The sequence below is a fragment of the Canis lupus genome, chromosome 3 (assembly GCF_003254725.2).
Source record: "Canis lupus dingo isolate Sandy chromosome 3, ASM325472v2, whole genome shotgun sequence".
In the NCBI taxonomy this organism is placed as follows: Eukaryota; Metazoa; Chordata; class Mammalia; order Carnivora; family Canidae; genus Canis; species Canis lupus.
Window position 1 is genome coordinate 51,474,320 of NC_064245.1, and position 25,843 is coordinate 51,500,162.

At 48.9% G+C, this 25,843-nt stretch overlaps 1 protein-coding gene across 5 annotated transcripts in view; it reads right to left on the bottom strand.

The window, feature by feature from the left end:
- NTRK3 (neurotrophic receptor tyrosine kinase 3) overlaps positions 1-25,843 on the bottom strand; it is a 391,217-nt gene that overhangs the window by 299,481 nt on the left and 65,893 nt on the right. For all 5 annotated transcript variants that reach the window (XM_025436910.3, XM_035714844.2, XM_035714845.2 and 2 more), the window contains exons 2-3: positions 14,606-14,680; positions 13,810-13,881 (exon numbers count right to left, since the gene is read on the bottom strand). In XM_025436910.3, the coding sequence (XP_025292695.1) occupies positions 13,810-13,881; positions 14,606-14,680 (147 nt within the window). The remainder of the gene's footprint in view (positions 1-13,809; positions 13,882-14,605; positions 14,681-25,843) is intronic.

Below are 25,843 nucleotides of genomic sequence, written 5' to 3' on the forward strand. Positions count from 1 at the left end.
GAGCTGGAAGCAAGATCCTAACCTTTTTGGACTGCCTCCCTAAGGAACACAGGGCTAGATGGTGCTGGCAGTCAAGCTATGAGCCTGATTCCAGGTTCAGTGGGCGGTCTGTGGTCCCTCAAACACTACCAGGCCTCTAGACATTCAGAACACAGTTCCCTCTACCTAGAAGAGTCCTCACACAACACCCCAACACCCATGCCCTCACCAAGCTCCTTCCAGCTGCTGCTTCCTACCTACACCCAGGTTTCAGGTGCTCTGCCATCACCCCAGGCGGCTTTCTCTGCTGTGATTCCTCCCTTCCCAAAGGATGCAACACACCCGCCTTTGTCAAGTATGCCTGGGGAGTCCTTAGTCCCTACCATACCACAGAGTAACTGCCTCTACCCTCTGCACCCCCAGGCTAACCCCCTAAAGTTGAAGACCTAAATATAACTCATCTTTACATCTTTGCCTGAGTCGCAGTAGGACCTCAACAAAGGCTCCCGATAGGAATTAATGAATTCAAGTCTCAGGAAAATGCCACATGACCCCAAAGGCCACCGTGAATGAACTTCACAGGACTCTAGGACACAAAGTTGGTCAGGGATAGCACACAGCTGAGCCCCACTCTGGGAAGGGGAGCACCCAATGCCCTTCCAACCCAAAACAGACACCCCAGCTGGATGACCTAGAAGCCCCCGGGGAAGGGCAGAGGACCATAGCAGGTCCCAAGAGACAAAGGGGTTAACCTGGGAAGAGACTTTCATAAACCCATGAGGGAAAAAAAAACAGGCAGAGAGAGAGACATGAGACTGCCGGTCTGCTAAGGAATGAAGAGGGACGATAATTAATGATGACGCCAAAATAGCCACGAGACTAATCTCATTTTCTAAATCTGTCCTTAACAAGAAAAATGGAGAAAAGAGATGTGGACAAATGGAAAGTAATGAAGCCTTAGGGGAGAGGGCAAAAAAAGGAAAGAAAATCCACTGGGAAAAACCAAGACCGGAAAAATATGGGCACATGGTCTAATCCCCAAGGCTGGGAGCGGAGGAGGCCAGAGTGTTTACTCAGCATTAGAATGAGCTTTCGGAAAGCTGACAAGGTTACAAGCAAATTCTTAAAGTTCAGTGCAGCGGATTCTAGAGATAACTGAAATTAAAAAAAGGACAGTGCTGAACGGAGGGGCTTCGATGAAGAAAATCACACAGCCTCACAAATGCTCTGGCTGGCGAGCAAGGTATGTGGCCACAGTGTCTGGGTCACGTGGGGTCCGCCCTGGGTGGACCAGAACGCTGTCCGTAAAACAAAGTGAACAGAAAGAAATGACCAAGGAGGACATCCTTCATCCCAGGACCACAGGGAGTCTGCAGGAGAGACACAAATGGACAAGAAAAAAGAAACTCAATTTAGGAAGCTAGCGACCTGCCTCCCTAGGGAACAAGAGGCAAATCCTCTCCAGGGCTCCAGAAAGGCAATCGCCCAGAGATTGAGGGTGCGACATGACTAGAAATAGGAAGCAGTGGATAAATGAGCAGAGGTTAAGAAATTCCAGGTTGAAAATGAAAATCCTGAGCTTGGTGTTCCAGGATGCAAAATACATCTGAGTCCAACAGAATTAAGAAGGATCCATTTGAAAAAGGAATGACAAAGGTTCTGCTTGGTGTCATCAGATGCTGCAGAGGCTGGGCTATGGGAAGAAGACCCTGGCCGATCTACAGAAATAATACCACTTGATGGCACAAAGAGATGTCAGGTATGGAAGCTGTACTGGCCTCAGCAAAAAATCATGAGCTGGTAAGGCAGGGACATTAGAGTTCATCAACTCTGGTCCGTATCTCTCCACTCCCATCCCCAGACTTTGCAGTAAGCTCTGCCATCTATAAACATGGTCTTTCCTGGGGGCTGGGGCCAAAGACAGCCACAGCTGGTGACAGGCAAAGTTGCTCCATGCTCTCTGGAAATGGGCAGGTCAAAAGCCTGCTACTCCTGCATCCATACATCGTAAGCATGGATTTATCCCCACCAGTTGGACCAGCCAGGCTCCACTCTCTTTACTGAACACCCACCCTGTGCGATCCTCCACTAACGGCCCCCTGCATGTCGACCAGGCACTGCCCACTCGCCTAGACCCTGCTGGCAACTGGCTGGAGACCAGGACTTGGTTTCAGGTACCTCCTTAGTATTCTCCCACAGTCCTTCTCTCCCAAAGTCATCCCCCTTCTGAGAGGTGCCACTCTGAAGCTTCCTGCTGGACGGTCCTTCCCAGCTGGGTTTTGGAGAACTGACACCTGCCCAGGTCACAGCCTGTGGATCCAAGAGTGGAGTTATTAGGAGGACAGGCTCCGGAATTCCCGAGGCAATCCACCTAGGGTTGGCTTCTGTGTCCACCACTTAGTAGCTGTGTAAACTCCGGCAAGTCACATAACTGCTCTATGCCCCGAATTCTGCATCTGCAAAATGGACACAACAAATTGTGTCCACTTGCCATTATGAAGATAAAATGATACATAAAGCGCACAGACAAATGCCTGGCATATAGTTACACTTCACTGATGTTAAGTCCACGGAACTCACTGCATTGCAATGTCTGCCCCTGCAGGGAGGTGGGGGGAAGGGAAAGCCACAATATGCTGACCACAGCTTTCCCCTGGCCCTGCCCCTTAATGACCCTAGATGCCACCTTCCTTCCAAGAATTTCCCAAAATGCTGAAGCTGGTTCTGGGCCCATTTATAACACTACCTCAGTTTACAGATGTAGAAACAGACCAGAGGAGCTAAGCAGCTCATCCAAGGTCACAGACCAATGCAGAGGAAGAGCAAAGTGCATGCGAGGTGTGGTCACTCAGCTGACAGCCAAATAGTACTTCTCACGAATGACAGCCAAGCAGGTGTCAAGCTGCTCCCCACTCTCATGTGAACCCGAGCTTCAGATCCTCTCTTCTCCTAGCCACCGCCCAGACACACCCAGGCATACATTATTATCATTATATCTGGTCAGGGATACATCATTAGACCTGGGAAAATCCTACTCTACTGACAAATGGCTCCATTTCCAAATCCTGTTCCCTTGGAATTCTCTCGTAGGTGACCTGCTGGCCAGACTCAATGGGCTGGAACCACGAACATGTGTCTCAATGGCTCTGGGAGGAATTCCAACTGGGGAAAAGGTTGTACTCATGCCACGGTGAGCAGCAGTCCCTGTGCCAGAAGCACCCGCAGCCACCCATCCAAGTCCCACCCCACTGCTGCCTGCTCCAGAGCCTCCTAGCCACTCCAGCCCATCTCTGGTCGACCGTCACACCAGTCTAAACTGGTGACCCCTCTGCTGCTTTGGACTGGAAGACTGTAGACCGGCAACTGTTTGTGCAGAGTGTCTAAGGTGTGAGTTATGTCACAAATAACCCACAACCTCTAATAAAGAGCCACTATTGGCATAGGACTTACTTCTTTATACATATAAATTCGAGAAGATTCAAAGCCATTGCTGCAACAGCATCCTCCTCCCTTGTGCTCTGAGATCCCTTCTTGATGGGGAGAGAAAGGAAGAGAAGGGCAGCTACATACTGAGAGGTTCACGGTCCTGGCAGCCCACCCACCCGTGTGCGGGTTACAGCCACTGTGGTCCCGGTTTATCTGTTTCTTTTCTCACTACAGCAAAAGTTTCTGTCTCTCTCGAACTGCATGTCCACGGAAGGTCAGCTGTGGCTTTGTCCCCATCATCTTCCCAGTGAGACTCAGGCTAATGGAGCAGCCTCTGTCTGGAACATTAATGTCCTCTATCCTGTGGCAGAGGACAGAGAGGCATGGGGAACCCCACAGAGGCTCTGAAAGCTTCTCTTGGTGAGGGACATGGGACACACACACACACACACACACCACATATGTGCACATGCGCACACACACACACAGGAAAGATACTCACTTATCATTTTTATCGATGTATCATTGAGCCATCATAAAATTCACCCCTTTGAACTGTACAATTCAATGTTTTTGGTACATTCACAGACTGTGCAACCATTGTTGTAACCAGTTTGAGAATATTTTCTATCATCCCAAAAAGAAACCCCATACCATACCCAGTCTACTCCCAACTTACCTTAACCACAGGGGAGATTATAAATTATGAAGACATTCTTTTATGCCTAGGAGAATGCTGCCATAGTATAAATCTCATTTGTCACATCTAGAATAGGAGTTTTAAAGAGCTGTGACCTGTTCGGTATAAACCACCCATCCCAGCCACCAAACACCTCTCTCTAGGACATCCTTAGACAGGTTCTTAATTCAGTGTCCAAAGGAAGTCTATAAATCCCCCAAAATGTGTGAGAAATGGTACGTGTGTAAGTGGGGGCTTTTCCTGAGGAGAAATTGTACAGCTTTAACCACATTCTCAAAAAAAGGATTAGGAGCCACTGTCCTGGTTATACCAAGGCCTCATATTTCCCCAAATAGATGGTAAACTCTTTTTTTTTTTTAATGTATTTATTTGAGAGGAAAAGAGAGAAAGAGCAAGTGGGTATGCATGAACATGCAGGGGGAGGGGCGAGGGAGATATTCCCAAGCAGATTCTGTGCTGAGTGTAGAGCCCCACGTGGGGCTCGATCCTACAACCCCAAAAGCATGACCTGAGCTGAAACCAAGAGTCAGATGTTCAACTGACTGAGCCACCCAGATGGAAAGCTCTTTAAGGACAGGAATGATGATGTCTTGTACATGATAAATCCCTCACAGTATGGAGCATGTTGAGGGAGAGGAATGCAGAAGAGTCTTATACATATTTCTCCACATACGCATTCAGCTGCATCCTGACAAGGTCACCATCACAATGTAACCTGAAGAATCATAGTAGCAACAACAGCTAACATATCCTGCATCCCTACTGTGGGCCAGATATTATTCTCAACACTTCATAGACATTAATCCAGTTAATCTTGCTAACAACCCTATCATCCCTGTTTTCCAAATGAGGAGATTAAGGCACAGATATGCAGATATGTTAAGTAACTTGCCTATGATTACAGATGCATGCGACAGAGCCAGAATTTAAACTCAGGAGTGTGGTGCAAGAGCACATGTGCATAACTACTCATCCAAAGAACCAGGGGTGCCCAGGTGGCTCAGTCAGTTAAGCACCTGACTCTTGATGTTGGCTCAGGTTGTGACCTCAGGGTTGTGAGATCGAGCCCCACATTGGGTTCCACACTGTGCGTGGCGTCTACTTAAGATTCTCTCTCTCCCTCTCCTCTCCACCACCTCCAACATTGTACACACACACATGCTCAATCTTTCTAAAAAAGATCTCAATCTCTCATAAAAAAAAATAATAATAAAAAGCTGGGATCCCTGGGTGGTGCAGCGGTTTGGCGCCTGCCTTTGGCCCAGGGCGCGATCCTGGAGACTCCGGATCAAATCCCACATGGGCTCCTGGTGCATGGAGCCTGCTTCTCCCTCTGCCTGTGTCTCTGCCTCTCTCTCTCTCTCTCTCTGTGACTATCATAAATAAATAAAAATTTTTTTAAAAAAGGCTAATAGGATTAGGATTTCATAAGAGGCAACAGCTCAAGCACCAGGTTTAAGGAAGCTTCTGAGCAGATAGAGCTGCAGGAACAAAAATCTCAAAGAGATAAGTTGCTTTCATTGTACATTTTCACATGACTTTTCAGCAGAGTGGTGTTGTGATATCATTGTACATTTAAACTATTTGTACATTTTATAGTATCAGTACTATAATGTCAATAGTTTACATTGATTATTTGCCTATATACCTTTTAAACACAACTACAACGTTTTCTGCCATACATAGAGTCTGAGGAGCTCTGGCTAGACAGGACCCAAGAATAGTCAACAGGATGATATGGTGGAAAGAATGTCAAGCTGACAGCACCAAGACCTGAATTCTAGTCCTGGTTCAGCTCCCACCCATGAAATCCTGGTCAGAGTTCTTCTCTACTCTAGAAAGCCATCCTCTCATCCACAGTATGATCAAGTCAGACTAGCCAACAAATAGCTACATCCAACGAATGGCTACAGACTACTTGCTACGTGACAGGTACCATTCTATGTGCTGGAACTACAGCAGTGAACAACACAAAGTCCTTGCTCCAGGGAAACTGACACTCTATTGGGGGAGACCGGGGATAAACAAACAAATAGATGAATGAGATACTTCCAGATAGTCCATGGTAACAAGGGCTGGTGACACTGTTAAGCCACATGATGTAACCGGGTGAAAGGTGTGAGAGAAGAAGAAAGGCCCCTGAGATCGGGCGGCCAGACAGCCTTGCTAAGACAGTGACATCAGAGAAAATGACGAGAAGGAGCCAACCATGCAGAGATCTGGGTCCAATGGATCAGTAAGTACAAAAACTCCAAGGAGGGAATGAGCGAGGCACGTTCAAGGACTTGAAAGAGGGCTGCAGAGGAGAGCAAGGGGGAAAGCACCAGGACAGAAGATGGAGAGATGAAAATGCAATCAGCCTTAGTTCCTGTGGCCTTGGAAAAGGGTTTAGCCTTTATCGTAAGTAACGTGGGAAGTAATTGGATGGCTTTAAGCAGAAGAGCGACACAATTGGAATTATGTGTTTGTGGTTTTTTTTTTAAGATTTTATTTATTATTTGAGAGAGAGAGTGTGTGAGCACACAAGAGCAGGGGGAAGGAGAAGCAGACTCCCCACTGAGAAGGGAGCCTGATGCGGGGCTCAATCCCAGGACTCTGAGACAAAGGCAGATGTTTAACCAACTGAGCCACTCAGGTACTTTGGATTTATGTGTTTAAACTATCACTCTGGCAGTGGTGTCAGGAATGAAAGATAGGGAACAAAAGGTAAGAAAGCCAGTGAGGAAGCTATTGCCAGTAGACAGGCTGGTGGCTGGAACCAAGAGGATACACGGTAGAGGAGGGGCTGAGAGACATGGATGGATACAAAAGACCTGATGGGGATCCCTGGGTGGCGCGGCGGTTTAGTGCCTGCCTTTGGCCCAGGGCGCGATCCTGGAGACCCGGGATCGAATCCCACGTCGGGCTCCCGGTGCATGGAGCCTGCTTCTCCCTCTGCCTATGTCTCTGCCTCTCTCTCTCTGTGTGTGTGACTATCATAAATAAATAAAAATTTAAAAAAAAAAGACCTGATGGATTTGAATTAAATGATGGAAGGATGGAGGAAGGCAGGCAAAGGGAAGAGAAGAGGCAAAAGTGACTTGTAAGGTTTTGGCATAAGTGTTCTGGTGGATGGTACCGCTTAACAAGAACAAGAAAGGCCCAGGGAAACAAGTTTAAAGGAAAGAGGCAGACTGACATCAAGAATTTGCTTCTGGCCAAGGTAAGTGTGACCTGGATCTCAGCCACCCAAAGGGAGATGTCAAGTAGGCAATTTAAAGGAGGTGGTTTAACAGGACTCTAAAGGGCACGGATGGGGGCAGGGCCAAGAACATAAATTTGGGGGGTTAGCTCTAGAGCCCCTTCCAGGTTTAATAAACTATGAATCTGTGCAATCGGAGACAATGAGCAAGGAAGAAGTCATTAATAAGAGCAAAAAATAAACCAAGTCTTTTGTAAAGCACCATCTTAAGCACTTTCTAAGCATCGTCTTATTAAAGGCTCAGGACAGTCCTATGACATAGGAACTCTAAAGTCCCTTCAAAACTCACGGCAGTTCAGTAGCTTGCCTAAGTTAAAATGGGAAAGCTTACTGCACTAAGATTTGGAGGAGTTGGGATTCAAACCCTGATCTTTCTATCTCCAAAGCCCACGCTGACTGCTAGCTACAAAAGTACTCAGTGGCTAAGTCCTCCATGTGAAACAAAGGAGGAAGGGCACTTGTGGAGAAGCAGTGAGGGAACAAGTGTGCCACACACCAATCCCTTTGGGATGTGGAGGCACGTCTCAATGCTGAGAGAAGAGGCAGGCAGAGAGGCAGAAGAATCTACTAAAATATCTACATGTTGTCTTGCATCCCAGAATGGGCGGTGAGCTCAAGGAGAAAAAACACTGAGTGATTTACAATACATAATAAATCTATCTTGCTGTGCTTCCATCCCAATAACCTCCAGAGAAATGTATTGCCTTCTCAGCCGAGTCCTGAAATGGCAGGGACTCTGGCCACTTCCTCTTTCCCACCCGCCCAGGGCTGCTGACTTTCCTTATGAACATAACACAGTTGACACAAGCCTGCTCAAATCAGAGCATTCTCCCCGTCCACCCCACCACACTCGCACCCAGGTCAGCTCGGGGCCGGCTTTCGAAAGCTGAAGATCAAGTGTACATCTGCTTACGACAGAGAGGAGTTAACAACATGGTGTCTAGAGCTCTGTGAGAACAAGCGAGAAACAGAACACGAGAGAAATCTGACCACAACAACTCTAAGGGATTAAATAAAAATTCTTTTGGCTTGCTGGAATCTCACATTGCATATTCTTGGAAATGAGTGAGCCATAGGCGAATGCTAAGAATCTTTTATAATAAAGATATTCGGGTTGTAACATAACTGTTGTTATAGGATTTGACCTGAATAGAAAAAGAAACCAAACAGAGCTTTCTCAACAGAGGTCTTTGAGGATGGATGGTGCATAACTCCCCAGGGGGAAACAGAGGCTCTCTCTAATAAAACTTTAAAGACTCCCCCACTGCCCTCCTCCCCCACAAGGAGTTCTTGCTAGAGAACTAGAAAGAGAGGGAGGCAAACACGTCTGGGTTGTCGAAAAGCATACTGACTTCAGAGGCAAAGGGATCAGAGTCCAGGTCTTGGCTGTTCTACTAACTGCTGTGTGGACCTGAGGAAGCCAGTTAGGATTTCTGAGCCTCAGTGTTCCCATCTATGGAACGGGGATAGCGGAACTCTAACCTACAGTTACCAAGAAGAATGAGATATTTTTGCAAAAGCATCAGGCATGGTCCTTGGCACACAGTAAGTTCTCAATGAACAGTAACCTTTCCTTCTTCTCTCCTGATGCCAGCATTTTTTAAAAAGATTTTGTTTGTTTGTTTGTTTAGTGAGAGGTGGGTGGAGGGGCAGAGGGAGGGGGAGACAGAATCTGAAGCAGACTCAGCTGATGCAGAGCTCGGACTCATGACCCTGAGATCATGATCTGAGTCCAAAATCAAGAGTCGGACACTTCACCGACAGAACCACCCAGGTGACCCAGATACCAGCACTTTTTATGCAATTTTCTAACCATCATAAGAAAAAGAAATTTAATTGCTTCAGTGGAAAACACTGCCTCTTCTGGCCCATGAGGTATAGTGGAAAGATTCCTGGAAAGAGAATCAGAGCACTTCATGGAAGTTCTACTTCTGCTACTTACAAGTCAGACCATCTCTGGGCCTGCCCCTTGGGCTACCTCTCACATTCCCCCTCCACCCACCCCCCACCAGGACAGTAATAAGAATTGAAGGAGATAACCTAAGCCCTGAAGTGCTTTACAGATGAAAGAACATACGGCCATTTTAGTACAATTCACAGTCATCCACATTATTCTGCCTATGGGGACCCCAGACTATGGAGATCCGGCCAACCTATGAGCCACACTAGAGAAAACCAACCCCAAAAGGGAAGAGATGAGCCAGCTGCAGAGGTGGGGCTGCAGAATCGGCAAACAATACAATTTCAGTAGTGCGGATGGATGCACTCTCCGATCAGATGGAAACAAAGAGTAAGATCGTCAGCTGAATTGTTCGGGTCCTTTCTGAAACTAATATTGTCAAGAAGGATCTTCAGAGGGTCTAGAGCAGGGCGACTAAGTGGAGAGAACAGGGAACCTACTGGGTTTTGTTTATTGGTATTCAAGGAAGAGAGACATGAGAGATCGAGGAGAGGAGTATTCCAGATGCCAGGGAGGTTGACAGCACTGCAGGACAGATCTATAGCTTTTCCAGAATAAAGTTATGGTCAGAATCATCATAGAGGCCAACTGATAGCCCCTCTTTGGTTCTATTATCACCACCACAAATAACAACAAAAATTACTATCATTATCAGCAACAACCATTTCTGAACACTGGCCATTTACTGGGCACTGGGTGGAGTACCATATGTGTCTCTAGTCGTGTCAGCCTCCCTACATCCCATCCAGAGGGGGCACTGTATTGTGCCCATTTTGCAGATTAGCAAATAGAGATTCCAATTATCCACTGGGAAGATCCTTATCCTTAAGAATCCTTAATCCAAAAGTGTTTAAGATCAAGGAAATGATCTAAAGATCAAGAATATTCCATCTCTCAGACAGGATCTCCTTTGGTGTATAGGAATCAACACTGCCTTCTCTTGCACTCAATAAAGCACAGAGGCCACCAAAGCAGTCAAGAGAAGAGGATTCAGTCACTCATAAACCTTGAAGTCTGACATAAGAGTCCTCTTCCCCAGGCTTCCTTGTGACAGACAACTTGGCCTTAACATCAGTGGTTCACTCTCTGGCCCAAGCAAGCAGCAGACCCTGAGTAATGCAACAGCAGCTTAAAAGTAGGTGACAACCAAGCCAATCAGAACAATTTGGACATACCTGATACTGGTACAGGGATGATGATTTCACTTCCTGCTTCTCATTCTGTACACAGGGGACAAGAAAAGACCTCTCAGCCAATCACCCTAAAAAAAGGAAAGGAAAGGAAAGGAAAGGAAAGGAAAGGAAAGGAAAGGAAAGGAAAGGAAAGGAAAGGAAGAAAGAAAAGAAAGAGAAAGAAAGAAAGAAAGAAAGAAAGAAAGAAAGAAAGAAAGAAAGAAAGAAGAAGGAAGGAAGAAGGAAGGAAGGAAGGAAGGAAGGAAGGAAGAAAGAAAGAAAGAAAGAAAGAAAGAAAGAAAGAAAGAAAGAAGGAAGGAAGGAAGGAAGGAAGGAAGGAAGGAAGGAAGGAAGAAAGAAAGAAAGAAAGAAAGAAAGAAAGAAAGAAAGAAAGAAAGAAGGAAGGAAGGAAGGAAGGAAGGAAGGAAGGAAGGAAGGAAGAGAAAGAAAGAAAGAAAGAAAGAAAGAAAGAAAGAAAGAAGGAAGGAAGGAAGGAAGGAAGGAAGGAAGGAAGGAAGGAAGGAAGAAAGAAAGAAAGAAAGAAAGAAAGAAAGAAAGAAAGAAAGAAAGAAAGAAAGAAAGAAAGAAAGAAAGAAAAAGAAAAAATAAAAAGCTGCCAAGCCAGGGCTCAGCAATTAGCGCTGGAGTAAGTGATCATCTTGTGATTGCTCAGCTGGGGCCTGAAGACTCGTAACCGCATTTAGGGGACAGAAATAGAAGATGCTGTGAGAGAGCAGAGGAACCTGGCCCATTTGCCAGGAGAAATATGTCCTGAAGCTGCCGGGAAATTCAGTCAGTTGGGATTGGGGGTGTGTCTTCATAAGTGGGAATAGTTCATAAATAAACCCATCAATGAAGCCAGGGCTTACACCTCGACCCCTTGACTCCTCCGTGACCCTCAGGCTCTCCTGGAAGCCCCACGGTGCCCATCAGAGCCCCTCAACAGGTGCTGAGTTTCTCATACCAAGCTGAGCATCCTTACTGGTCCCTGATGCAAAGCCAGGCCCAAACTGGGGGTAGATTGAGAGTAAACCCTCCTTCTCGCCAACAGCAAGTGCTGTGGCAAAAACTGGCCAATGCTTCCAGGAGACAGGGCACGAGGTCATGGGCAGGCTTGCAATTATTAACAGAACTACTCCAACCAGACCCCTTCTGCCCCCTTAACCTTGGGAATCTTACAAAGCCACACCAGCCTATCACTGCCACCACCGAGCACACCCCAGATCATCCTCAAGGAGACATGGGTCACAGCCTTCTTCCAGGACCTCAAGGGTAAGTGATGGTAATGTTCTGGTACATTCCACTTGGGAGACACCTGTAACCCAAGATGCACCCCTGTTCCCACTCCTGTGGCCCAAAGAAACATTATGGGTCACAAAGCCCCCTTGATTTCTCTGAGAGCTGCAGGTGACACAATGCCCTGGAAGTCTCCAGGGCATGAACACCCACCCACCCACTGTCCTCGAGCAAAGGGGCAGAGCTTCTCCCGTGTTGAAAGCTTCTCCTCGTCAAGCACAACCCAGACCACAAACTGGCACTCCATTTGTCATACTCTACCCAGAGCCCGTTTTGTTTGGCCCATGGAGTCAAGGGGGTTTATTTTGAGTTGCCAGAATTTAAAACTTGAGGGGTTTCACTAGACCTTTAACTCTCCTGGAACAAACAGTACGTCTGGCAACGCAGGGCCCCACTTTCCACAGAGCAGCAGTCAGCTGGTCGTCTCTCTGGCAGGGACACGTGGTCCCCAGCCTCCACTGTCCCACCTGATCTGCCATGAGCGCTTAGCTTTGCGAACTTTGTGTGAGTTAGCATGAAAAGAAAGACTTCTCTCAGAGGTCAGAAGCTCCTTCCCCTGGGATGTTTTACATCGAAATCCAAATCCCCAATAAAATAAACACAGGGAACATCTGGTCCAAGGCCCTCCTCCAGTCCCAGCTACGCCTCCAGCTGCAAAGAACACACACTGGGAGAACCTCACCACAGTCGCTCGACGAGAAGAAGGGGGTGACAGCTAAATGAGACAACTGGAAGGGAGGTCTGGAGCTAACGCATCAGGCCCTGAGCAAGGGCCTTACAGTGTTACAGCGAGGCATTTCCGGATGGAGGAACGAAAACACAGCACACAGCAACAGTAGCTTTCACTGACAATTACGTGTGTGTGTGTGTGTGTGTGTGTGTGTGTAAAGCATTCACTGTATGCTTGAGAAAGCTCACAGAGGACAGAGAGCAGAGCCAGGACCCCCAAAAAGAACCATCCCTCCCACCACGATCCTCCAGAATCTCTTCCCTTTCTCTTCCTCCTCTTCTGCCACTTTCTGAGAGCTTCCCTTGGAGGCTCTGACTCTTCCCAGGGGACTCCAGTCCAGCAGGCTGCCCTCCCATTAGCAAACCACAAAGCGCTTCAGCCAGTTCAGCAGTCACGTGGACAACGGAAAGACTCACCTGTACATCACTGCTCCATTTAAGCCCCCAATACAACAGACCCCTCCCTCCCCATCTCTGCTTCTGCTCTCTCGGGGAACGTGCCCAATGGTTGTCCAAGATAGCCACTGTCCTGGAAGACGAGGTGACCAGACAGCAAGCAGCCCCTGTGGGCACAGCGGGTTAGTGCTTCCCCTGACCATCTTCCGGGCTTCCTTTCAAGCCCATCTTTTCCCCAGGACACGGCAGTCCTTCTAATGAATTCTGGAGTCGTCCATGGAGAACAAGGTTTAGAGAGAAAGCAGCAAGCTCATGTGATTCTACCCCCATGGATCCAACCCTGAGGAGGCTCCTCCGCCGTCAGACATGGACAGGAACGGGAAGAGAGCAGGAAGGATGGTACAGAGAAGAATCCTACCCGGAGCCAGGTGGCCTCAACTTGTCCCAGACAAAGCAGTGTGACCTTATATACAGGTGTCTCCACTCTCTGAGTCCTTCTCCACCGAACCCAGAACCTATTTAGACATGGCGCTTGGTCTGGCCTTGCCTTTCCTCTTCTTCCAACTGTACCCAACACACAGCAGCACACGCGAACACACACACACGGACCTACAAATGGTCTCAGAGGTATAGCATTCACATTGCAGATGAATGGGATTTCTCATTTTTTACATTCCCTATAAAGTTACAAATGAAAAGCAAACACACTTGGGAGTCAGCAGACTTCCCCTGTAAGCCCTGGTCTAGGGTTGTCCTCAAATCCCAAACCCTCCTTTTTAAAAGGAAAAGCCTGAGGCCTAGTGACACAGTGACAAAGCCAGGCCTAGACCTCAGGTCTCTGTTGCTCAGCACCTTCCCTGCTGTGTACTCCACATCCAGTCCCTGCCGTCCAGGACCCAGCTCTACTCACATATAGCGCAAGTGGGGATTCTTGGCAAAGGCTCTGGGCTGGATGCTCCGAAGTCCTGAGTTCTTGATGGTCCTAGAGAAAGAGAGAACAGGGTCAGCACAGCTTGTGGAGCAGAGAGACAACTGCTCTGGACTAAGGCTGACAGGAGGTCATTCCAAGACCAGCCCTACAGCCGCCCCTGTGAACTGAACACAATTCCTCATCATCAGTATCACTACATGCCCCGCGGAGGGCACGTGGGCTCACGCCCCATTGGGACCCTGGGACATTGGGATGTGCTGGAAGCTGTCATCTACCCGTTCTCGCAAGAAGGTAACAACAGGTCTCCTGCTCAAGAATCTGGTCCGGCAACTACGGGACCACAGCCTGCATTGTACCCATTCCCTCCTCCATCCCAAGCCCCCACCACCACTAGCACAGAAATCCAGAGGTGAAGGAGGAGGCTGGGAAATTCTGCAGTCTAGGGGGACCACTGGCCAACCACGGGGCTGAGTATGATCACTTAGTCGGGAGACCTGGGTTCAGGTCCTAACTGGGACCTGGGTACAGAATCCCTACGTGAGACCACACAGCCCCCTTGTCTTCTGGGCTCAGGAGAAATACAGGAGAGCAAGGGGATGGCCTCTGGAGCCCCGGACAGTCCCTAAGTGGGTAGAACCAACTCTACTACTAGTAAAGAGGAACGGAGGAGTACAGTCCAGAGGGCAGCTGGCAGTACCCATCACCCAGCCCAGAGGCAGGGCCACCCCCCGCCCGCCTGCCACCCATGACCCCTCCCACAACCTGGTGCACTCACAGCTTCTGGAGGCCGGTGTAGAGCTCCATGTCCACGGCGTTGAGCGTGTGCAGACCTCGCCAGTTCTCTATGTGTCTGTAAGGGAGGACGAAAAGACAGGGTTCAGGTCGGCCGAGGTCCACAGAAAACCTGGGTTCAAATCCTGGATCATCCATGTGGGAGCCAGGTCTTCTGTCACATGGCCAAGTGTCCCTGAGGCTCGGTTTCCCCCTCCACGATGGGGCTTATGCAACACCCACCTGATGGGATCATCACGAGACCCAGAGCACCTGGCCTGGGGACAGCATTTCATGACCCCTCTAGGCTCCAGAAAGCTCTCCTTTTTAAAGACTTGAAACCCAGCTTTCTTCCACTCACTTTTGTTTTCATTTTGGGATTTCCTGAGGACAGCTCACTTTTCTCAGTTGTCCAGGAAGACAACACAAACGATGCGGTTTTAAAAGGGGGGAGAGGGAGGGTAGCTTGCTGGCAGGCATGGCTTTTGAGTGAAAAAGCTCAGAAAGAGCACACACCCACTTCGGGGTCCCCCAGGGTCCAGACACTGACCGCCTCCTTTGGGTGACTGCAGTCCAACCCCCACACCCCGCCCCGAGTTCAAGAACTCCTATGATAGCTTGCTTGGGCAAGACCAACTCAAGAAAGGTGGGGGCAGGCTGGGGACCAGGAGGCACCCCAGTGTCACAGAAGGAACATGAGATCAAGAAGCCCAGCTCCGCTTCACCCCTGGGATCTAAAGACCAAAGGCTTTGAGCGAGAGCTTTGACATCTCTGGGCCTCTTGTGCCTTCCTTTGCAAAGGGAGAAAGTTTGACTAGATCAGCAGCTTCTCTCCTTCCTCGTCACCAGGATCTCCATTTCGAGCTTTCTCCCAAGACGCCTCATGTTCAAGGAGGTTTGTGTCGAGCAGACACACGACATTTATTAAGTAATAATTAATTCACCTTCTCCAATTTATTCGTCGAAGATATAAATCACCATTAACCAGAGCTTTTTATTAACAGATACAAACCAGCACTAGCTCACCCAGTGGGTAAGTTCCAGCCCAAGGCAAAGGAATTCAAAAGTTCTGTAAGCAAAGGATGCTGGCCTGTCACAGGTTTGATTCCTGTTTTGTTTTTGTTTTTGTTTTTGGATATTGACCACATGCCAGGGACAAACATCCTCCATGATAGTTCTTGGGGTCTCCAGATTAAGAATCATCCAACTACTGATTGTTAAAGTCCTTTCTGACTCTAGAGTGGCGTGAGAAATTACCATTCATACACACCTCGATCCCAAGGGGCTCCAACGGGCCTAGGAGAAGGCCCTTTGCTGCTCACCCTGCCCTCTTGGGATCTGATGCTCCCATCAGGGCCTCCCCGGTCAAAGTATCCTCTTAGCTCATTCCACAACACAGCCATCTGCGCCACTGAGGCCAGAAAAGTGGCAGCCACCTTCTCCAGACATCTCCTCCTTGGCCCCACCACACCCATGGCTCTTCCATCTGCTACCAAGCGGAGCCAGAGCCAGGAAGGCCGCAGGGTGGCGGTGGCCAGGGCCTCTGGAAGCATTTCAAAGCCGCACAGTGACAAGGTATGCAGAGAGCCCGTTTTGTACCACATTCTCTCGGGGCCCCTGCTGAGCAGCCAGACACACTGGCATCTGCTGGGGACATGGACCAGGTGGCCAGGTCGGGACTGAATTCCAACTCCAAAGTCTTCTCCCTGGAAGCCTCACGGCCCCAGGGCAGTTTGCTTGGTCTGGTCCTGCTGAGGCAGGGACCCTGGCTCCATGTCAGGTGAAAAGGAATACCAGAAGGGGAGACAAAATGGCCCGTGCCAGGGGCTCCCAGGTGCATTCACTGGGCCAGCAGTCCAGGTAAACCATCAAGGAGATCACACTATTCCTACAGGCAACCATTCATTCACGGGAGCCCAGCTGTAGACTCGGATCTGCTCCCAACCAGCAGCTGTCAATCAGCTGTTTAAATAAATGAAATCATTTTTCTCAGCCCACATGAGAATCCCGTAAATGTGTTTTTATTATGGCTCAGCTGTCAATCATTGGTGCATTCTATCCCTCATGTCCTTCTGGCCGCAAGCTGTCCCTTCCCTGACACTGGTGCACACTGAGATACTGCAGGGCAATGGGTGCAAAAGGCTCCCTTGGTCAAGAGACTCCAGCCCCTGCCTCCTCTATTGGGTCTGAGTCTCCCCTATATGGGGGAAGATCATCTTTACAGCCACGGTGCCAAGGCATGGTGAAGAGTCTGCGCTCCCGAGCCAGGTCAACAAGCTACCGCCTGCGGGCCAAATCTAGTCCGCCACCTGTCTTCGTACAGCCTGAAGCTAAGAATAGTTTTTACATTTTTTAAAAAAATCAAAAGTAGAATCCTATTTTGTGACATGTGAAAAGTACATGAAATTCAAATTTCAGCATTCACATCCATTCATTTACTGTTGTCTGTGGCTGCTTTTGCTCTACAAAGATGGGAGTTGAGGAATCGTGGCAGAGACCTGCCTTTTATAGAAGAAGCTTGCCGACCGACCCCTGCCTCAAGCCAAGCCAGGCTGCCAGGACGCATATCCTGGCCTCGTTGTCCAGGTGACATCACCGTCTGTGCCTCGGTTTCCTCATCTGTCAAATGGGGTAATAAAATACCTCCCGCGTCAGAACGAGGTGAGAACTGAAAGACCCCGTTCAAAAACCCCAGCGGCAGCTCGGGACATATAGTAAGTCCTCAGGGAGTGTGAGCCAGGATGCTTATTTTTAACCCTGTGCTTTGTAGAAAAACTGAGCAGTCTTTTCTCAGTTTTCCAGCTAAAAATGGCATCACGGTTCTGCTGGAAGTTGTCATTTCTCAGCAATCATTGATAAAAACTCCATGTGGCAGAAGAGCAGAGGGGCAGTAAATCTGTCATTCATGACCTCCAGGAAAAACTGTTCAAGCAGAAACCAAGAACGGGCTCGGGGAATGCACAGCCGGCAGCTCAGAGCAGGTTCTGAGCGAAGGGCAGGGCGGCGAAGGTGCAGCCTGACATTTGTGGATGACATCGGTGGGGCACCTGCCAAGCTCTCGGTGACTCACCACTTGGTACCAGCCCCGGGGGGTCAGCTGTGGGAACCTGCTGGCTGCTGCGTGCTACAAGCTTAAGTGGAGAAGGCAGGCTCTAAAAATATACCAAATATGATAAACACAGCAGTAAGTTTGGTTGGCTTTTGTTCATGGTAAACAGCAGTTACCTTGGCCTAGTAGTATGTGGCTTCTCCTTTTGTTGCGCTTTTTCTGGGTGTCCAGGATGTCTTCCTGGGGCACTTACTTTGTCGCTTGAGAAACAATCCGTAATGATCATTTTTTTTTTAATTCTTTTTTTTTTATTTTTTTTAATTTTTATTTATTTATGATAGTCACAGAGAGAGAGAGAGGCGCAGAGACACAGGCAGAGGGAGAAGCAGGCTCCATGCACCGGGAGCCCGATGTGGGATTCGATCCTGGTCTACCAGGATCGCGCCCTGGGCCAAAGGCAGGCGCCAAACTGCTGCGCCACCCAGGGATCCCATGATCATTTTTTAAAAGAAGGTTAGGCACTCAAACCCCGTGTGGGGCAGTTGCTGGTTACCCTGTTCCAGGGCCCCAGGCTGTGCCAGGCATCCTTACAGAGGCGGCTCTTGGAGGGAGAGGAGGAGCTCAGAGACATGCCGGGAGCACCGATCGGCGGAGCTACAAGATTCCAAGTCTGTCTGCTCGGGCACAGAGTGCATGGTGGGGCTGGCCCCATAGAGACCTCCAGCCTCCGTAAGTGTGCTCTCATCAGGAGCAGGGGGCACAGACAGGTGGCTCCCATCCTGACTAAAGTAACCCCACCTGCGTCACCTCTTATACAGTGGCTCTCTGCAGGAGGCCCTTCTGCCTCCCAAGGTACACTGGGAAATGTGTCCAGACATTTCTGTTGGTTACAACAGGGAGGAAGCGAATGATGCCACATCTAATGTGCAGAGGCCCCACAACAAAGAATAATTGGCCCAAGATGTCCATAGCTGGGAAGCCCTACTTTGTATAAAGCTTCTGCCTTAAGATCACCACTGAAGAACATGTTCCACGGCTTCAGACAGCAACAGTTGTAAAACTGATTGCTTTGGGGGCACCTGGGTGGCTCAGTAATGAAGCATCTGCCTTCACCTCAGGTCATGATCTCTGGGTCCTGGGATCGAGTCCCATATGGGGTTCCTTGCTCAGCGGGCAGTCTGCCCTCTGCCACTCCCCCCATGTGTGTTTGCTCTCTCTCTCTCTCAAATAAATCAATAAAATATTTTTTAAAAAATAACTGTTTTGCAGCAAACACTAAGAGGCCCCAGGCCCAACCAAAAAACTTGCCTCTGGGTCCCTGGGTCCAGGTGAGAGGAGAAAATAAAAAGCTGTGGCTCTCACCCCACCCCCCGCCCCCCCGCAAGTCAAGGAGATTCCTTGAAAGGAAATGAGGGGCTCTTTGGCGCACTAGACCATGGCCCAATCCAGGTTACACATCCCAGGAGCATTAGCAGTCTCTCATTCAGCTCTGGCTGGACCCCACTGGGGAAGAGTCTTCCTCTTCCACCGAGAGTCTCTCTTCTGCAAGGCTTGTTTTACATGACAATGGCATCTCCATCCAGAGAGTCAGCTCAGTGCTCCATCCCTCCCCTCTGGCCATTGCTCTTCCCTGACACCCCAGAATCACAACTCTTCAGGAGGAGTGAGTGTGCAACACTTTTCCAGAGAGAAGGGAGGAAGGGAGGCTTAATTCAAGACAATGCTGAGCAACCAAGCCAGAGCCAGGCTTAGGGCTACAGCTCAGGGCACCTCGACAAAGTCTAGGTGAGCCTCTGTGGTCAAAGATGCTGCTGCCTGCAGGTGCACCAGGGTATGCAAGAGCTGAGGGAGCGAGCGTGTGCCCAGCCTCTTCACGAGGAGGAGAAATATCAGAAATGAAGCCACTCCCTGTGACTCACGGTGACAGGGCCCAGGCCTGAAATCACAGAGAGCTGCTTCCCACCCATTCTGGGGATGAGCTGGGGCACAAGTAAAATATTAATTAAAACATCCAGAGAAAATATAAAAATCCTTTGTACTAGAATAAATTTGACTGTGCTTTTGTACCATAGCTTTCTTCCTCCCTTCTGTTTGGCTTGAGCCAATATGGAAATGAACTGGCAATCTCCAAGCATATAAAAATTAGATGGTACAGACTGTGTGGTCCATATTTTAATTAAAAACATGTCATGTGGATATGTTTAAGAGTTGTTTATAACTCCAATATTTAAGTCCTATACATAGAAAACTCTAGAACACTGAGACATCCACCCCCTTACATCACGAGGGGTGTGAAGTTGATGGGGAGGCCCAAGAAAAGGGCAAGACCGGTGTCCCCCTTCCACAGAATCTTCCTCGCCACCTGGACATTCGGCCAGACAAGGGGTTGGTTGGTGGGACAAGAGGGCATCCTTCCTTCCTCTACACATGGCTGGCCACTATCACCTCATGTTTGCAACCTTTCTCTCTCCTCTCTTGCTGTTAAGATCACTGTTATTTTCTTGTGACTTCTCACTGCTATTAACGAGCTGTTCTTCATAACCAAATTTTCCGGACAACTAAATTTAAATGCAAAACCTTTGCATGTTCAACTTCCTTGCTAGATGTTTCTTTTTCCCCCTGAAATGCATTACACACCTCCTTGACTTTTTAAGCAAGGTAGACAGAACATGACTTATATTTTCTTGATGATCTTGGATCATCGTGACCACGCTAACAGGCCTGCTGAGCTGTATCACCCAGCGACACCCCTATAGGTTCCTGAAGGATGCAGAATTTGTGTCCCTACCCAAAGGGCCCTACCCTGCCATGATTCCTAAATTTGAATGGTTTTTGTGTCCATTTTCAGCAGCCATGTGACTCTTCCTTTGCTATGGGGCTGTGAGCCATCCCCCCCCCGCCCCCACCCAAACACCTTCCCAAGGCCCTTTTCTCCTTTGCAAAATGCTGCCACTAGTCTGCTCTGCAGCCCCTCAGAGCAGAGATGCCAAGCATGGGTGCCCTGAAGCAAGCTGACCAGGAGGAGACACCCAGCTCTGGCAGACGGAAGCTGGATGTCCCTAGGCCAGTTATTCTCGAGGCTCTCTGGTCCTCAGTGTCCTCATAGGAAATCCAGCTGGTGTGAGGATTAGACGAGGCAATGTCTTAGTCAATTCAGTGCTAATGCATAGCACCAGAGTGAGAAAGAGCGGATTTCATTGCTACTTCTGGAATGATAAACAAAGGTAAATAGAATCTGAATAAAGATCTAGAAGAATATAAAAATATGCACACACACAAATAGGTAGATATTTGCCCTGTCTTTTTTGTTTCTAATCCTCTTTCTGGATAATTAAGGTTGAAAGGTAAGTGAAGTATTCTTGGAGGTGTAGTAATAATTCACATTTTCCTGGTGGTACCTAGGCATACGCCATTAATATTATGTTCCACATATCTATTCTTAGAGGTGCATCCTACCAGGAGGCAGCCGGAATGGGCATTTCTCTGATGTTTTTGTATATGGGCATTCCACTCCTCCAACACAGCACACGAGAGCTTTAGCTGGCAAGGCTGTGCACAGATGCCTGTCTCTCTAGACAGTTCCCCATCAAGATCCAAGGCTCCTATCCTCCTCTCATCTGGACTCTGATTCTAGGATGGAGGCCTGAGTTGAAGTATGGAGCTAAGTACCTGGAGAAACTAGCCTAGAGTTCCAGTTCTTAAGAAATCAGCATCGGAACACACGCATGCATGAGCGCGAGTAGGCAGGCACACACAGGCACACACATACACAACGAATGTGCCGTGCATTTGACTTCGAAGCCTTGTAGGGCAATAAGGAAATTGATTTGTTATCCAGGCATATTATGTCTAGTGATCCAGACAGAAGCATTAGCTTTCAATTATCTGATATGTTTAGCATTATAAACAAACCGTCTGGAGCAACAGCTCTATGGAGCTGAGGCACCATGGGGCCTGAGGAAGAGCTGCGTTGGATCACACCAGCCAAGTCACCCAGCTCTCTCTCCCTTGACAGCTGTCAGGGGGGATCCAAGACGCCTGGGGAGCTGAACCTGAGAGCCTGGGGAGGCTTCTTGGGCTGGCAACCCCGGCATGCCAGCACATTAGCACACCAGCTCTACAAGCAGCTGCATGCCAAGGACCACGGTGAACCAGCCCCGCATCTGGGGCCCCCGGGACTGCAGAAAGGAACATTCAGATCATGCAGCGAACAGATGGGAAACGACAGCATCTGCGTCGGCTTCCTGATCAATTCCAAAGCCCGTGCCAGGAACAGGGAACGTTTGTGCACACACCTGTGGTCTTCAGGTGCTGAGATGCTCCGCCTGCTAACAGACAAAAGAGCAAGGGCACATGCCCCTCTGCTCCCTGCTAAGAAAGGCCTGACTTCCAGGAGTGAGATTTCATCTGGGACTTGGCCAGTTTGCTGGGGAGTCCAGGCTGCCCTGCTTGGCCCCCCTGTCCCCTGTCCCCCTGCCTGGGACCAGACTGGCCAGGCCCTCACCAGTCTAACTGCTGCGCTCCATTTGCACTGCTGCGGCTTGGCAGGCAGGTGGGCACAGGCTGGCAATCCCACGCGTCGGCACACTGGGAGCGCCACCTCTAACCTGCCAACCTCCCCTGCCTCCTGAATGGCCTCCCTGCTGTCACTCTTCCCCCTCTAGAGTCTCTGCACCTGCTGGGTCACATTCTCCCCCGCTGAAAATTCTCCCACTGCTTCTCACAGTTCTTACGATGCAATCAGGACACTACTGTACCATGGCCCACGAGGTCCTACATGAGCTGGCCGCTGGCTGCTTCTATGGCCCCTTTTCTTAACACCTGCTTGCTTTCTGGGCCCCTGCCGCACTCTCCCACCTGTCTTTAAACACACCAGACTTATTCCCAACCAGAACTTCCATGAAACAGTCATCCTGGCTCCTTTGAATCCCTCAGGGCTCCCTACAAAGGTCACCTTGTCAGAGATGCCTGCTCCGACCCTCCGACGTCAGTGAACACACCCCTCCTCTTCCCCTCCAGCTGCTCTCTGGCACCAGCCCCTGTTCATGTCCTTCACAGCCCTTAATAACCATCTGTAATTGTCTTATTTGATTACTTGTCTGTTGTTGCTGTTTATATACTAGAATTGGGATGCCTGAGAACAGGGATTATACATGTCTCATTCACCACTCACCTACCTCCAGAATCCCCAATAAGGGTGGGTACCCTGGGATAGGTGCACACTTGGGAAGCCACCCAGGTGGGTGCTAAGCAGCCATTTGCATGCCCCACCTCACCTCCATGGCTTTTAACACTCCTCGCTGGCAGTCCTCTCTTGGGTCCCCTGGAGCAGCACAGAGGCCTGGTTGGACCCCACAGGCAACTACAAGCAGCTATGAGAAGGATATGGCCCAAAGCACATCCTAATCAGGGATGGGCATCCTAAGGGATCACTACATGGCCCAAAAATGGTGAGCCAAAGGGCTGGGGAGGCCCATGGACCAGATCTCAGGTCTGCTGCTCATGCTCAGTATTAGGATTGGGGAAGAGGATAGGGCTCCTTCTTGCCAAACAGAGGAGGAGATACAATGAGCATGCTTTTGGCACCTGGGCACATCTTTTTCAGCTTTCCTTTGCCCACATGACTAAGGCTTTCACCAGACCAGAAGGTTTCTGAGGTATGGACCAGAAGTGTGTGTCTCCAGTGCCATGCAAATGCTCAGTGACAGCTGAGGGCATGAAATGAATGCATGCGTGAGGGAACCCTCAAAGTGATCAGCAGCAGAACTCATGTACCTAGCACTCTTTCAGCAACCTGCCTGGACCTTCCCCTGCCCTCGACTCCTCTCGCCTTCTCAAGGACTCATTCAGTTTTTTTCTCTCTCTCTTGTCTGTACTCTCACTTTCTCTCCACTAGATTTTCCCACCAGCATACAAACATGTTCTAGGAGGGCCCATTTAAAGGGAAAATCTTCACGCCATGTCCTCCTCCAGCTACTAACCCATGTCGCTACATCCTTCACAACAAATGTTTTCAGAGGATCTCTCTATTCGCACAGGTCCGACTTCCCTCCTCACTTCCCTTGGGATTCTCCAACCCTACAGGTCTTCCATCCCAGCTGCTCTACTGAAACTGCACTGCCAAGGTCGCCAGTGAGTCCCACACTGCCAAGCTCTGCTCTGCCACCCGGTTACCCAGTCTTAGGGGCATTTTACCTGGTTAACCACTCACTCTTTCTTGAAACATTCTCTTTACAGATTCCTTAACTTCACTCTCTCTTGGGTTTCCTTCTACTCTGCTGGCTACTACTTCATAGTCTCCTCTGCAGGGTCTATGTTATTTGTTTGATCCCTAAGTGCTGGTGTCTCCTGGATCTTTCCCTGGGGGCCCCCTTCACCCGCCAGGCCATGGTGATCTCACCCATGTGCTGGCTCTGAACACCACTGACACGCTGAGAGCACCCAAATGTGTGTCTCTGGTCTGATCATCCCGCTGAGCTCCAGACTCTTCCCTGATAGACGTCCAACAGCAGCCCTCGGCTTTCCTCCCACTCGGGCCTCTCCATCCCAATAAATGGCACTGGTGCCACCCAGGTGTCTAAGCCAAGCTTCATCAACGAGTGCTGCCTCTCCTCCTGCAATATCCACACCTAAGCGATGCATCTCCACAAGAGATATCAGTTCTGTCCTCTTCCCACAACCTCACCCGAGCCCAGGCCATCATGACTGCTCCCAAAGGCCACTGCCCTCAAGACAGGACCACTGCTTGTACTCTGGCCCTAAAAATCTGTCCTTCCCTCAGAAGCCTGAATGAACTTCTTGTAATGTAAATCTGATCACATCCTCCTCCCCCACTGCACCCACCCTTCAAAAACAAACCCCCAATGGCTCCTCCGCACTTGGGATGAATCTACACTCCAACCAGAGCCAGCAAGGTCTGTCACATCTGGCTCAGGCATCTCCTTCCTCAGCTCAAACAAACCCTGTTCATTGGCTTTAATCTCACTGGCCTCCTTTCTTTTTTCTTTTTTTTTTTTTAAATTTATTTATGATAGTCACACAGAGAGAGAGAGAGAGGCAGAGACATAGGCAGAGGGAGAAGCAGGCTCCATGCACCGGGAGCCCGACGTGGGATTCGATCCCGGGTCTCCAGGATCGCGCCCTGGGCCAAAGGCAGGCGCTAAACCGCTGAGCCACCCAGGGATCCCCTGGCCTCCTTTCTATTCTCCAAAACACCAAGCTCTCCCCCACCTCTCAGGGCCCTCGCACTTGGTTTTGCCGTTAAAAGCACTCAGATTCTCCTTAGATGTCATCTCCGCAGAGAGGCCTTTCCTGACCAACCTAGCCAAAGTCATTCTCTATAACCTTCCTCTAGATCAATTGTTCTCAGAAACCAGGAGCGGAGTCTATCCCTCAGAGGACATCTGGCAATGACTGGGGACATTTTTGATTGTCATAACTGGGAAGGTCTAGTGGGTAGAAGCCAAGGATGTTACTAAAAATCCTACAACAACAACAAAAAATAAAAAATAAAGATAAATAAAAATCCTACAACAACAAAAATTAATTTATTTATTTATTAAAATAAAATAAAATACAATAAAATAAAATAAAATAAAAATCCTACAACACAGGACAGCCCCCTCAGAACAAAGAATGATCCAGTCCAAAATGATGACAGCACCAAGGTTGAGAAATGCTGCTCTAGATTACTTCCTTTATACCACTTGGCAAAGTCTGTAATTATCTCACGTATGTGTTGACTTATTTATTGCATCTCTTTACTAACAAAAATGCCAGCTCTGTGAAGGTAGTCAACTTGTCTATCTTGTTCACTACTATATCCACAACAACAGACCCAGTTCCCTGTACATAGAAAATTTGAATGAACAAATTAATGTGACTGTCCTTCCTCCAAACCCAAGGACTTTACAACATGTAAAAACCCTCTGGTTGATGAGGTCTTGATGGGACCCACGTTTTTTCCAATCACTTGAAGAGACTAAGGTATAAAGATATAAGTTGTGTCGATGAGGTTGTGGGGCTGGGTAGAGAGTAGGAGGGTCAGCATTTCATGGCCCCTAAAAGACACCCTCCTCTTGTCTGCAGATGTGAGTCAAACCACATTGATCATAAAATCTCCAATCCTGACTAGACAACTCAGCTTTGAACAAGGAGAGAAAGAAGAGGTCTTTGATGGGTCTTTGATGAACC